This window comes from Lissotriton helveticus, chromosome 3_2 (genome assembly GCF_964261635.1).
Source record: "Lissotriton helveticus chromosome 3_2, aLisHel1.1, whole genome shotgun sequence".
Classification (NCBI taxonomy): Eukaryota; Metazoa; Chordata; class Amphibia; order Caudata; family Salamandridae; genus Lissotriton; species Lissotriton helveticus.
In genome coordinates, this window is record NC_136062.1 from 38,506,552 (window position 1) to 38,522,259 (window position 15,708).

Genomic DNA, 15,708 nt, shown 5'->3' on the forward strand with positions numbered 1-15,708 from the left:
TTACAAGCTTAAATATCTAAGACCCCTACATCAGGCAACACTCTGAACTGAAAGTTAAAATATTTTTTTATATTTTAGCAGTGTATTCTGAATACTCAGCAATGTTTTTTTCACACTTTTTATCTATGCCTGATTACTCCAGACCAGTGCTACATCAGAAACATGTTGCTGAAAGTTTTCTATTCAAAATCTATACAAATGATGCCAATTAGATGTCTGCTCTCAATAATGCATGTGTAATTAATTATTCCTAGCCTAGCAAGGAAGACCAGGACTACCTATACGATCGAATCGCTGATAGTTTTGTAGCCCTTTTCTGGAGCATTCATCATAACGTAAAAGATATTTTTTTCAAGGTAAGAGGAAGTCATTGTTTACATTATTCAAGTACTTTTTTTTATTTATGCAGTTAATTCATTGAAGCTTAATGCCATTCTACCTCGCCATTATGTGACACAAAGAAATGAAATTGTAAGTCAGTTTATATTTGTATTCATTTTCCAATTACAGATGCTGGAAGATTATGGAACACAACTGTTCTAAGAAAAGAGTGTCCCAATTAATCTGTCATAGTATTAAACAAGCACTGGAAATGCAATCGGTCTTGCATTTGTTTAAGTTAGAAGTATTGCCATTGTAAATTGCAGTCTTTTATTTATGTGTTATGGAGTGTATGCATGTGGTGTGTGGTGGAATTATGTAGGTTGGATTAATTAGTTAGTTGTGTAATTGTGTGGCATGGAATTGTGTGGAGTGGAGTGGATTTGTGCAGTGGAATTATGTAGTGTGGTGTGCTGTGGAAATATGTGGATAGTAATGATGTGGTATTGAGGGGAGTGGAAATATGTGGAGTGGGATTGTGTGTTATGGAGTGTAATTATGTGGAATTAAATGTTGTGTTGTGGAGTGGTATGTAGTGGAGTTTAATTATTGGTGTGCTGTTGAATTTTGTGGCACGATGTGAAATTGTGTGGTGTGGATTGGATGTATTTTGTGTAATTGTGCTGTTGATTTGTATTATGTGGTTTGGTGTTGAATTAGGTGGTGTGGATTGGAAATGTGTCAAGTTGATTGGCGTTGCAAATGCAAATGTGTTTCTCTGTGTGTTATGGAGTGTAGTGGATGTATGTGGTGTGTAGTGGAATTATGTTACTGTTTTGAAATTGTTAGTTGTTGAATTGTGTGGCATGGAATTGTGTGGTGTGGAGTGGATTTGTGTAGTGGTATGTGCCATGATGTGTAGTTGAATTATGTGGATAGTAATTGTGGTGTATATGAGGATTTTGTAGGTATGCTTAGTGGCATTGTGTACTATGGGGTGTAATCACGTGGGATGTTAGTTTGTGTTGTGGAGTGTTATGATGTGGGATGTCATTTTGTGTTGTGGAGTATTATGTAGTGTTATGTAGTGGAGAATAAATATGTGGTGTTTTGTAGAATTTTGTGGTATGATGTGTGATTATGAGATCCGTATTGGATGTATGTAGTTTATATAATTGTGCTGTTGATTAGAATTATGTGGTTTGTTGTCAAAATATGTGGTGTGAAATAGAAATGTGTTGAGTTGAATTGTATGGCATGGGATATTGTGGGATAGAGTGAAAATATGCTAATGAAGTTATGTGGCAAGGAGTGTTTTTATGTGAATTGTTGCTATGTGGTGTAGTTTGATTTATGTGGTGTATAATTATGTGGTAGTGAATTGAGTGTTATTATGTGGTGTTGAATTATGTAGTGCTGAGTGGTATTATGTGGAGTGTAAATATGCTGGGTTGTGTTGATTTGTGTGTTGGCGGATCACAGTGACATCGAGCAGTAAGGTGACATCACCAGTGGTATGGTATTTACAAAAGCACAGCTGCCTATGGTCAGGCTCTGCCTCTTTTTAAGCCTCATTTAGACTTCTGATCTAAATAAGTGGTAAAACCCAGTATGATGCTTACAGGACAACAATAGGACATACAGTATTATGAATAGTTAGTGTATTCCACACATGGATTGTGAAGAACTTGCTCAAATGATTTTAACTACTAATTTTCCATACGACCGTAGAGAACCATAACATTTTAGCATTTTTGTTGCAAAAGTGCAATATTCCAAGGCAGCAGAATTCAATGCTAGAGCGGTACTCCAATTAACCCATGCTTTCCTTCATGTTTCCAGCATTATACATGAGGGTTCTCTGTCATGGGTGATCTAGCCTTGTAGTGTAATTCCTTTATCCCTAATAGGTTCTGCTTATTGGTATAACATACACTATAGATTTGACATAGGACTGAGGTCTGTATGTCTCTATCGAGTATATTAAACTTAATTGTGTGTGTGCCAGCTAACTCAGAGGTCACTAGAAACTTTCTCCAATAACCAAGAAGGGATTAGTCTCTGACAACCGCATAATCATGACAACTTTGTTTCCCCTAGAATCGGAACAATACCTTCAGAGTCGCGGAAAGAATAGATAACAATTTCACTCAGTCAATCATGCATGCTTCGTTTCTACAGAGTTACAATGAAATAGAGAGACTGGCGTTTCAATAAAAGGGGTTTCTTGAACAGTCTTATTTCTCATGCAAGAGATATGAACAGCTACAATCCTTAGACAGAATCCAAAGTATAATGCGTACAGCGTAAACAGTAATATAAAATAATACTGCAACAGCATTGTCTTTTGCTATGACATATTTAAAAATACATACATAAATAACACAGGCTAAAATACTCAACTGGTGCTTCTAAAATACGCCTACCCCAGTGTACCTAACCTAGGTCTAGTACGAGGGAAGAAGTAGGTGCTGCTTTAGCATAAGTTTAGTTTTGCCAAGATTTGCGAAAGGTTTCTCTAGGTTCTAATCAGCTCCATACCTTAGAATGAGAGAGGTTGGTATCTCTTTCCCGGGATTCAATTTCCCAACACCCCGCAAGGGGAGTCAGAAACACTGGAGCTGGATTCTCTGCAGGAGGATGACAGCGTCTAGTCAGTACGTCAGCTGGGGAGTTTGTTTCCTTCGGTGTTTGCTGTGGCGAGCTGCGTCGTGCACGTATGTAGTCGAACTGCACCGAACCACACCGTGCTTTGCCATAGCAAATGAAGGTATATTTATACCTTGAAGGTGTTTAGGAATGCCGATATTGACGTAAAAGTCGGGCATATGAACTTCATGAATGAACCCCTAAGGAATAGATGTTCATGCATAATAAATTTGTTCTTGGAGAAGGGGAAGTCCCTAACAGCTTAAGAGTCTGGTTTTCCAAGAACTCGTTGTGACGTAGATGAACGGATGGAAGTAGCCATGCCTGTATTTGGGTAGCATGGACTATGCCTAAATAAGGACTGGATTTCTATGCCTATATAAGGGCAATGTGAATTATACCTTTATAAGCGCATGAATCGGGTAATTCATACGGAATCTAAATAGGTACACAGCACCCACTCCACTTTCTTATGTACGACATTACTAAATTCTAAACATGTTAAACATATCTAAATCATATCTACACATGAATTGCTAAAAGCATGTTTCAAACACATTGTAAATAATGTATTCAAACTAGAGCATTGGTGCAGTACACATTAATGCAAGTATTCATTCTAGCACATGTTGACATTTTTAAATGCAAACTGAATGAATCATGAAAGTAAACATTTATGAAATGGCTCGTTAATACAGAAGAAAAAGTGCCGAAACAATTTCATGTCAGATTACATAAAACTGTTTGTATGTGGACAAGGTCATATATTGTCTCTGGAAGTATTCAAAGACTTATTGTTCTCTATGAATAGTTCTACTATAAGCAGATTACTTGAGCCAAAAAATGAAAAATACAAATTTAGAGAAAAGAAATTAATAATAGGAAAAAGTTCCAAAGTTAGTACCTTGTTTTTGAAAAATGAAGGTCAAATTCAAAGTCTCTCAGAACACTGTGTGCCAAATTCAAAAGTCAGTGTTAGGGCTTGGAGAAAACATGAAATCTTCTATATCTGTAGACAAAATGTTGTCTACCATTGTAGGTGAAAGTTGGATTACCTCGTTTAGAAGATTAACCGCACATAGATGTGAAGCATTGCCTTCAGCATTGGTCGCATCAGCAATGTCCGTATTAGATGGTACCTGCGCACCTGTTGTTTCCTCTCGTACCTCAGCAGTTGCAATTTGCGTCTATGCGATCTCAATGAATGCCGTCATCAGAATTGGTAGCTGCTGGGGACAACCCAGAGCATGGGCCATTACCGGGTCCAGCAAAGTATCAACATCCGTTGGCATGACTGATGGGAGTGTCAGACAGGTGTCTAGCACGCATTCTTCTCCGCATAGCAGGCAGCGTAGAACAGATAAGATGCAATCTTGCAAAATTGGTCTGAATGACAGAAACCATGTGGTATTTAATTCTTGTAGACGAGGTAGTCCCAAAATGTGGACGATGCGCTCACGACACTCCATTGCCAGTAGAGTTGTCTCCATGGAGAACTGGGTATCGCTGGTGAATTGGCTTGCCATATCGTAGCAGTAGGAGCAAAAATAGAATCCCTGCAATAAGTCTCAAAAGGAGGGGCAGTCCGCCAAACACAGAGTGCACGAAGTTTGGAAGGATTCCTAGGACTGCTTGAAAAGGTGCTAACAGTCCGGAAAATACGGTCTTACATACATTTACAATACCGCTCATATCAGACATGTTTAAGATGTGACTTAACATTTCTGAGAAATGTATAGGGCAGTTTGTTTTCAAAAGGGCATGTAATCTCAGCAGAAGTCCTTGCAATTTGTAGATCATAGGTCTCTTTGGCCGAGGTCAGTGGCACAGTTTTTTGCAAAAGAATGGCATTAATTCTGCTTAAAGTATCAATTCGTATAGAAGAGATGTTCACTTTAGGCCATAAAGGTGACTCCCTGGCTGTCTTGTTTCTTGGAAACAATACTTGCATACAGCAAGTGACCCTGGCTGACACAGTTACTAGATATGGTGTACCTGGCAACGTTCCACAGCAGGTGTGATCGTTCAACGTGAGGTAATTTCCATTTGAAAGTTGTCCAAAAATTGGATCAATCACTGCAGCCGGAGAACCTTGCAGGTGGCAGGATAAGTTGTTAGAGGAACCACCGTAGGCCTAGTGTAAGTTAATACCCTGACAAAGGAGAGAACCGCTCAGTGCTTTTTCACAGTTTGAACCGCTAAAAAACACTTTACTTCCCCCACTCAAACATCTGTGTGTGTATGGTAATTCCAGGATGTCTTGATGTATTCTTTACCCAACCTTTCATATGTGCCTGCTGGTATGTGTTTAAGGCAATACTGAAAATGGACAATTGTAACAGGCAGAGTGATTGTTCCATGTATAATCCATTTAGTAGCTGGTTTTTCTGCTACCGTAAATGGCAATCTTTCCAGTTTTTCAATGCTCAGCACTGTATAGTCTGCTCCCCTCTGTGCCAGTTTGATCTGTTTATCAGTGAGATTGAATTCTGAAAACAGTGACATAGTATTGATAAAACCCCAAGGCACATAGCCTGAATGAAGGTTTTGCAACGTCCAGCCTAATAGCATGATAGAACGTAGCTGAGACTGACCATGTTGCAACATGACCAAGTCTTGTTCCATGATGTCTATGGCAGAAGACACTATGTTGTCCAATGAATATATCTTGGACGGCAGAGTTGTTAGCCCATTGTCAACCACAGAGAGTGATTTCTCTAAATTAATACGATCAATTTCTCGTATTCATTAACCCTGGGCGTAGTGTGCGGAGTGGGGCTCCGCGGAGCTACGTGAAGTGGGCACACAACTACGCCCACCCGCGCACTCCGCGTAGCCGCACTCCGCGCCGCCCGCCTCCCTCCCGCCCTCCCTAAATACATAAATAAAAGTATAAAAAGCATTTAAAAACACTTACCTTGTCTGCCGCATCCCCGGGGCTCCCTCTCGCCGTCCTGCGATTCGCGCCGCCACCGATTCGGATCCTAATGCGCATGCGCGGGCGGCCGCGCATGCGCATTCCTCATGAGAAATGCGCATGCGCGGCCGCCCGCGCATGCGCATTAGGATCCGAAATGGCGGCGCGAATCGCGGGACGGCGAGAGGGAGCCCCGGGGACGCGGCAGACAAGGTAAGTGTTTTTAAAAGCTTTCTATACTGTTTATTTATGTATTTAGGGAGGACGGGAGGGAGGCGGGTGGCGGCCGGCTACGCACCGTCTGCGGAGCGTGCGTAGTGCCGCCTGGCTACGCCGGCTACGCAAAATGCGTAGGAGACGGCACTCCGTGCACTCCGTGCACTCCGTGCACGGAGCGTAGCTGGCCGCCCAGGGTATTCATTCTGCAGTCTCTGCTTGCGTAATCTTCCATATTTCGTTATATGCAGCATATATACCGGCATGTATGAAACTTTTTTACGCTGGTTTCTTGGTCCTAGCAAGAATTCCCTAAGATCTGCACCATCTTTAAGTAAAGATAAGTGTTGCTTTAAATCGTTAAGTGTAGATCTTTTTAGCCAATCAAGGCTGAGCTTCCCTACACTGTATGTTTTTACTATTCCAGGATGCTGTCTTTGAACATATTTTGGGTCTGGCCTATTGAATGTGAAACCCTGTGTTTTGTTCAGGAATCTATCTTGTCAGTTGTTTGTGTCTGTGGGCCAGATCAACCATTTTTTCCAATCTGGATCTGTTCTGTTGTGATGCAAAATAGTATGTACATCGACCTCCCCCTCTGAAGTGTTATCACTCTCAGGTGTAGGATGTAGGTATGGACGGATTGTTCATGCCTTTGATCTTGGCTAACCCAAGGCAAGACGTCTGTTGGACAGTGTCATTCAAAAACATAATTTATAAACAGGCTCTAAACATAGCTTCTACCCCCTGTACCTGCCAATCTTTTGTACCCCAGACAGGTATTTTCTCAATGTTGTCTTTCCAAAAGTAGAAACCTAGTCTAGACAGTTGGGCATAAAAGGCTGCAGAATAAATCTGTTTGGTATTTGTTAAAAAAATTGTAATCCCTGTTTTGTTTACATTCTTAAAGTAAAATGATTCTGCATTGGATACATTGATCCCTGAAAAGTATAGAAATTACATAGCAAATGTTTTTGAGCTACCCTTTGGTGGCGTAGGACAATGTTCCCATTGGTTATACATTAATACATTTCTAGGACTTGCTGATTTGTGCAAGAAATGATGACCATAATGATTATAACAATACATTTGTTCATAGTCAGAAGAACCTTCTAAATATTTATGATTTGTAAATACTGCAGACATTTCTAAATCTGACAACATATTATTAACAGTCTCGAAGTCCTAATCCTCAGAAAAGGTACTTGATGAAACAAAGTCACTCAATGAAAACTTGAATAAGTGGAGAATCTTCAACAGCTCAGACAGGCCAAAGATGTCATATTCTGTTTTGTCCCAAGCCATCTGGTATAGGAACGGCTGTGATGTTTACTATTGACAAGTCTCTTTGTTCACGATGGGATGATCTGTGTGGCTTGAGGAGTAAGTTGACGTTCTTATTTGCTGTGTCCATTTTGACATATCTTCCATTTATTAGCATATCCAGAGTTATTATCAGAGTTAACCAAAGTAGAAGAAAGAATATTCTCAACACAATCGAAAGTTCAATCCATGGGGAAATCAGATAAGTCTTTTCCAGGTGATGAAAAAAGTCTATAGCTTGTTCTTTGAATGTTATTTTTGCTGGTGTCGTTTCAGGTTCTCTGGAATCCTCGGAAAACATATAAAAGTTAATGAAATAGCCAGAGGCAGTTCTGTAAATGGTTGGAATTGCATCCAGATTTGTTGAAATCTCTGGAACCAGTTGATCACTTGTTACTTTATTGTATACAGGTGTTTCATGACGAAGTGTTATTTGGGTCTCAAGAGGTACAAGTTCCATAGCTTTGTTGCTTAGTCCTTCTTTTCTCACTGCAGATTCCTCAATGGTGACAAGTCTCTCAGTTTGAACCTCTTGGATTGTAGCTAGAGGATTGTGTCTGCTCCATTGGCGAAGTCCACTTGGCCTACTGCTTAGTATTGGCCACATAGTGTGGTTTGATTAGGTCGATGGACACAAATCTGTTCTCCTTTTCACCAGCAAGGGGCGGCAGTAAAACTGTTCTTGTTCCATGGATTGCTAGGACAGGTACTGGTTGTCTGTAAGAAGGCCTAAATTCCTTCTTGTCCGCTATCTTTTCTCTGACTGGATCACCAAGCTTTGGGATCCAGACAGACCTTGCTGGGATGGTAGGTTTTCCCCAGTGGTGGTTGGCTTCAGGAACACGTTGCTTTGTTTCGTTCTCAGTTTATTTAAGTCCTGTAAAACAGCAAAACGATCTATTATATCAAATTTCTTTGTTTCCACCACTGATGTGTGACAATCAAGGTCCGAAACCAACATTATGGTCCCAAAAAGGCCTCATATGGAGTGATACCCCCTAGAGAACTTCTTGGCAAGTTGTTAAGGCTACGTTGGACACTTATTAGATGTTTGACCCACCCATCACCTGAACCTAATACCCTAGCTGTTATAGATTGCTTTATGTCCCAGTTTTTTCTCTCCACAACCGAATTTCCCTCATGATGGAATGGACTAGAATACCGCAATGCAACGCCCAAACTTGCCATGGCCTCCTTGTAAGCTCGAGAGGTAAACACAGGACCCTGTTCAGAATGTAGCGTGCCAATTGCGTACGTGCCGATAAAGACTCGCAAATCTTTTATAACAGTTCGGCATCAGCCAAGCGCTGAGGCCACATCCAAAGGAACCTAGAACATGAATTCACTGCAACCATGATATATTTATAGTGACCATCCCTTTGTAAGGGACCACAGTGGTCCAGGAAAACGCAAGCTAATGCTTTATCTGAAATTAACAGGGGCATCTGTGCAGGACGTTTCACAGTAGAGACCTTCATCTTCTGGCATATTTCACATTCCAAAACATAGTTTCGGGTTTGTTTGCTAATACCTGGCCACCAGTATCTTTGTTTTAGTAATGATACTGTGGCGGAAACACCTGCATGAGCAGAGGCGAGCCCTTCATGTGCTTCTAGGATTAGTCTTAATCTATGTTCCATGTTTGGAATTACCCTATCCCCCACTCCAGGGATTCGAGCAAACGGAACATTATTTGTATCAGTTATATATGAGTATTTGAGTGGAAACCCTTTAGGTAACGTTGCACCGTTGCCTTTGCTTGTAGCATTGTTTCACTGTCTATTTTTGTTTTTGAACGAGTCATTGCATCTACGGAAGCCGTTTGCACAGCTGCCTTTGCAGCTTCATCAGCCAATGAATTCCCTTCAACGTGAACGCAATCGCGTGTGTATCACATGAGTGTTTTGTAGCCCTTCTCACAGATGAACTACTTGTTCCCAAAGCGATTTATACTTGATTGTGCCACTTTTTGCATCTTTGAACCCGTTTTGAAGCAAATTCGGTAAATATTCATTGTAAGATTGGACACAATAGAAAGAATCGCACACTGTAAGTGTGGGGAAATCGCGATCCATATTTTCAAGTGCCATTTTGAATTCTTGTAGTTCAGCTCTCTGAGCACGACAATCTCCTAGAGATTGCGTTTTTGTGACCATAGGTCGGAATTTGCCATCTCGCATATAACCTTTAATGATCGCGCATGAAGCACGATAAGCTTGTTTACCCCCCGTAGTGGGTTGTGCTGATCCGTCAGTATAAATTATACGTTCATACTGTTCTAGAGGCAGAATTTCAAGAGGCAGAGAACATTCTTGTTCGTATTGTAGAAATGCTTGTCTTTACAAATAGGAGTAAAAACGTATTCAACATCAGTAGCAGCAAGAGAATTAACCCATCGTATCCATCTAGGATGTGAAGCTTTAGCATTTGGAATGCTCGCGTTTGTTACTGCCTCTAAGGCAGGTATGGGTGTCACGACCATAATGTGTTTCCCCTGTGCTAGGGCTCTTTCTTTTGCTACAGCAGTTTGAGCAGCTGTCAGAATTTTGTCTGTAGAAGTGAATTTCATTTCTGCTTGTATCTACAAATGTGATTTGTATGCAATTTGTACTTTCTCACCTTCGTTAAAAGTTAAGTAGGTGAATCCGCACTCAGGGGCGGCTCTAGGCTCATGGCGGCCCTGGGCAGGGAGCGTAGGTAGGGTACCTGGGAATAAGGGGTCCGGGAGTGCGGAGCGCGGAGGCCAGTGAAGAGGGGGGGGTCAGGGTGTTTGGAAGTGGAATAGAGCCGGAGGCCTCCAAATCCCAGCCCGGGGCCACCACACAAATATGTATCCATCCTCAGAGGATTATTATATTAAGGATATATATTGGCATGGTGGCCTCTGGGGTTTGGTGGCCCTGTGCAGGTGAACAGCTTGCACATGTCTAAGGCCGTCCCTGCCACACTGACCCGGATTTATTCAGATCACTAAGTTGCGTACGTTTATGCGTGTTTGTAAATGTTTAGATGCTAACATGTCTGTTTGGAGTGAACGCAAAATTTCTGTGTGTTCTTTTTTCCACTTTACTGTTTTAAAATCAGGTTTGATTAATTCGTAGAGAGGTTTAACCCTCTCTGTGTAATTTAGAATGTAAGTTGTTCCGAAATTCAGGAAACCTAGAATTGACTGTAAATTCTTCAGCGTTTTTGGGGGTTGGAGCAGCGCACACTTTTCTAAAAAGTTGGCTGCCAGGCTTTTGCCTTCACTTGATAGTTCATATCCTAGCAAAAGAACATTGAGATTGGCAATTCTTGACTTCTTAAAATTGAATTTGTACCCTTCAGAGGCAAAGCCGAGTATAATGGTGTTCACCTTGTTCATGTGCCTATCCAAGTCATCGTCTGTTAGATAGATATCATTGACATATGACAATGCCTCGTCATCATAAGTTTGTAGTAACTCTGTTACACTTGCTGAGAATAACCCAGGTCTATTCTTGAATCCTTGCGGTAGAGGACAGAAGTGACGCTGTGTCCCCCATTATTGAGAAAGCTGTCAAATACCTACTTTCAGATTCAGTATGTTAACAAAAGAAACCATTTGAAATATCTAATGTGGTTAGATATTTTGGTTTTATTTTTTTTATGCACAATGTTATTCATTAATGCCGTACTGTGTGCATTTTGCACTGCAAATGTTTTGCAACAAGAGTTTAGATGTCTGTAATCCAGTACTAGACGATATGTATTGTCTGGTTTGGAGACAGGAAACAAAGATTGTTCATTTATGAGGTGCATGTTTCAATCACCCCCTGGTATTTAAGTTGATCTAATATGTCCCTGACCTGTTTTTTAGCTTCTTGCTTAACTGGGTACTGCCTTTGTGCAGTTGGTTGATTTTTCAACTGGATTTTGTGGTGAGGTTAGTCCTCATCCCATCCTACATGATTTTTGTATAATGCTGGGGGTTGGGCAACTGCCCATTTCATTGCATAAGTATATTTTAAATGTACTGGAATATGGTTAGAGAATGCTGGCATAATGATGTCTTCGCCATGTGGTCACTCCCTGATAAATTCTGGTGGCCAGTCTTGTTCAGCCAGAAGTATATCATAACCCTTAGAAAGTCGCTCCCAAAAGAGTGCTTTCACTTTTCTTGGTATGTCTCCCTCCATCCGGAGGGTTATTTCAAATAACCTTTGTGGAGAGCTAACCCCTGTATCTGCAGTTCCAACTTGAATGTCTTCATTCAAGTCCACTGTCTCCAGAAGACCCTTCAGGTTTTGGCAATCTATTGTTACTTCTGCTGCGCTGTCCAACATTGTCTGAGCCCATTCTCCATTCTTGAGTTGTGTCCTCAAGATCCTCGGCATGTCTGATTTTTAAACCTGCTACCTTCTTTTTGGTGAATTGAGATTTTTTGTTCTTCTAAACGAGTTGATCATCTTTGGACTTCACACATTCTTCCTTGTTTTCTGTCCGTCCTCTTCTTTTGGATTTCTGCGACGAAGTCTGAAAGGTACAAGCGTAATGTGTATCACTAGTTTGATATCTATCAGGTTTTTTCAAATTATCCCTCTTCCTGAGGTTATACCTTCTTTCAGAGGGCTCCTTTGGAGGAGACCTACCTCGGGAATGAGAACGCTTCTCTTTAGAAGTTTGTTTGCTATTTTTTCACTTCTTTTTACAAGGAATAGGAGTGTTTTTATAAAAGACCTTTTCAGGGCTTTCAGACTGTTGGGGTTTCACTTTTTTCCCACCCAAACTGTCTCTGCCTAGTTCTTGTGGTTGCTCTATTAATCTTTGGCGGATTGCCACTGATGCTGCTTCTCCTTTAATATTAGATAATATTATTGTAGAGACCTGTTCGAAATCTTTCAGTAATTTCATACCTAAATTTAGAGCAGGCTCTGACCCGTATTCGTTTTGAATCTGTTTCAGGAAATCAGGTATTACCGCCATAGACGGAACACCATGTGTTTTAGTGGAGATTGCAGCGAACACTGAACCCCAAGTGGTGCAGTCCTCCAGATGTGGTGTGATCCCCATTGGTAAACAGATTGTTAAAATTCTGTGTTTTTCATGAGGGCTAGTAAGGAAACACTGCTTTAATCTGAGTAATTTTTTGAGCTATCCAGAATGGAATTTGTTCACGTTTTGTGGGTAATTTACCCATGACTGCATGTAAAGTCTGTGGTGTCATTTTTAGTGTATTCCCCTGGTGAAAGGTTTGTTGTGGAATAACTACTGTAGGTTTGACTGTAGGAGTCCGCATGACATATTGGACCAATTTACTATGGATTTTGATTAACTCTTTGAGTTGAGCTAGTAATTCTACATTTGACATGTCGTTAATGTCAAGATGTGGTGTACAGCCGGCTAAAACCGGCCATGTTGCTCCTGGTATACCTAGTGGACTGAGCCTGGTAATGTGATTTAAATGTTTTAGGGCGCCGTTAAACCGGAGCTCATTCTTTTGGTAAGTGAGTGGAATTTCAATATCCTCGAAAGGAATATATTCCTCTGGTGGATCATCTTCTTTGTAGAAGTGAAACATATGTGTTAATGTATTTGCTTCCGTGAAGACTATCTATGAATAGAATACCTCTGTACGATGATATTCATGTGCCTCTATCACAAAAACTGCTCTACCACCTCTTGATGATAGGCCATGTTTTATAAGTTTCATAGTGATGGCTTTCCTTAAATGTTGAGGAATTATTACAGCATTTGCATCAGTTTCTTGAAAACCTGTATAGTTAAAAGCTGCATTGGCGCTGTCGCCTGTATTTCCACTGGCCCCAGGATTATCTTCGTCAGCCATTTTGTTGCCTGAAAGTTAGCAGAGTTTCGAGGGAACAAAGATAAGGTGCACAATATTTTGGAACACCGTATCCTTCAACGTTGAACAAACCAAAAAGCTAATACATAGGATTTTTCGTCCTACTCAGCCGTGGTGGATATTATCCCTTTACCCACTCCAGACGTCTAATGGAGTATTACGGAAAAAGGGGTCTCTGATAAAAGCATGACTGAGTTACTTCAGTATCTAGCGTTAAATCAGTGCCTTACCAAACCGTTGGCGCCATGTAGTGTAGTTCCTATATCCCTAATACGCTCTGAGCATTGGAATAACATACACTATAGATTTGACATAGGACTGAGGTCAGAATGTCTCTATCGAATATATTACACTTAATTGTGTGTGTGCCAGCTAACTCAGAGGTCACTAGAAACTTTCTCGAATAAACAAGAAGGGATTGGTCTCTGACAACCACATAAACATGACAACTTTGTTTCCCCTGGAATCAGAACAATACCTTCAGAGTTGTGGAAAGAATAGATAACTATTTCACTCAGTCAATCGTGCATGATTCATTTCTACAGAGTTGCATAGAAATAGAGAGATGGACGTTTCAATAAAAGGGGTTTATTGAACAGTCTTATTTCTCATGCAAGAGATATGAACTGCTACAATCATTAGACAGAATGCAAAGTATAATGCTTACAGCGTAAACAGTAATATCAAATAATACTGTAATAGCATTGTCTGTTGCTATGACATATATAAAAATACATACATAAATAACACAGGCTAAAATACTCAGCTGGTGTTTCTAAAATACACCTACCCCAGTGTACCTAACCTAGGTCTAGTACGAGGGAAGAAGTAGGTGCTGCTTTAGCATAAGTTTAGTTTTGCCAAGATTTGCCAAAGGTTTCTCTGGGTTCTAATCAGTTCCATACCTTAGAATGAGAAATGTTGGTATCTCTTTCCCGGGACTCGATTTCCCAACACCCCGCAAGAGGAGTCAGAAACACTGGAGCTGGATTCTTGGTAGGAGAATGACAGCATCTAGTCAGTGCATCAGCTGAATGAGTTGGCTTCCTTCGGTACTTGCTGTGGCGAGCTGCGTCGTGCAAGTAGGTAGTCGAACTGCACCGGACCACACCGTGCTTTGCCATAGCAAGTGAAGGTATATTTATACCTTGAAGGTGTTTAGGAATGCTGATATTGATGTAAAAGTCTGACATATGAATGTCATGAATGAACCCCTAAGGAATAGATGCTCCTGCATAATAAATGAGTTCTTGGAGAAATCAATATCCAAGCAAGGGGAAGTCCCTAACAGCTTAATAGTCTGGTTTTCCAAGAACTCGTTGTGACGTAGATGAACGGATGGATGTAGCCATGCCTGTATTGGGTAGCATGGACTATGCCTAAATAAGTACTGGATTTCTATGCCTATATAAGGGCAATGTGAATTATACCTATATAAGGGCACGAATCGGGAAATTCCTACGGAATCTAAATCGATACACAACAGCCTGAGCAACATACACAAGCACTGCGAGAGATACCTGGTGGCTGAGGGTACAAGCAGTTGGGAGCAGTCTTAGGATATACTACAGAATGCAAAAAGCAAACACAGCACACATTCTGAACTGAATCATTAGACTGAATTATTTTAACACAAATGTGATTATCACGGATAAGTGATGTGTTAAGCGGATGTATGACATTAAAATGCATGCTTTTACCACACATGCCTTTACATCGCAGTTTTTACAACGCATGCTCTTACAACGCATAGCGTTAAGGGGTGCTGGATAGTGAATAGTTTAATTTACTATTCCAACTCCAGTCCCCGTGGATAGTAGGGAAGGTGTTGGATAGTAAATTAAATCCATTCCCTATCCTACAGCGCCCCCCAGCGCAATGCGTTGTAATGACATGCGTTGTAATGGTTGCGTCGTAAAGGCACTGCGTGGTAAAAATTGCGTTGAAAAGGATGTTTCCCGTGTTAAACATGCATTTGCACTAAATATTTTTGTAAGCAGATCCTGCTTTCTGAAAGGTCAGCCAAATGCTAAAATCCAGGGTATTGTTCTCTCTAGCCACGCATTGACACTGGCATAGTGACCCAACCCCTTGTGTCACTGCTCCTAAATGATCTTCCCCGTCCTCTGATGACATTTTACCCTTTACTAACAAACCGTGGTGCTTGCATCTGTATTCATAGCCCAAGCACCCAGAGCAATGAAAGGGAAATGCTGAGGACCCCTCTCCTTTAACCAGCATGTTGTGTTAAACCCTCTATGTGTGCTGCCCATGTGTGTGGTGATTGAAAGGGGTGCAAACAGAGCAACCATAGGGAGGGAGGAGGAAATATTGGGTAGGAGGGGGCTGGTGGAATGCAGAAGGAGAGGAAGACATCAAAAGGAGCAGGTGGGAGAGCAGAAAGAGTCAGTAAATTATGAAACAAGTGGGGCTGCTGTAGAGGGAGCAAGCACCCCCT

The 15,708-nt window shown here is 41.1% G+C and overlaps 1 protein-coding gene across 6 annotated transcripts in view; it reads left to right on the forward strand.

The window, feature by feature from the left end:
* Positions 1-15,708, forward strand: part of FAM227B (family with sequence similarity 227 member B) — a 3,234,040-nt gene that overhangs the window by 928,115 nt on the left and 2,290,217 nt on the right. For all 6 annotated transcript variants that reach the window (XM_078684781.1, XM_078684784.1, XM_078684786.1 and 3 more), the window contains one exon: positions 255-356. In XM_078684781.1, the coding sequence (XP_078540907.1) occupies positions 255-356 (102 nt within the window). The remainder of the gene's footprint in view (positions 1-254; positions 357-15,708) is intronic.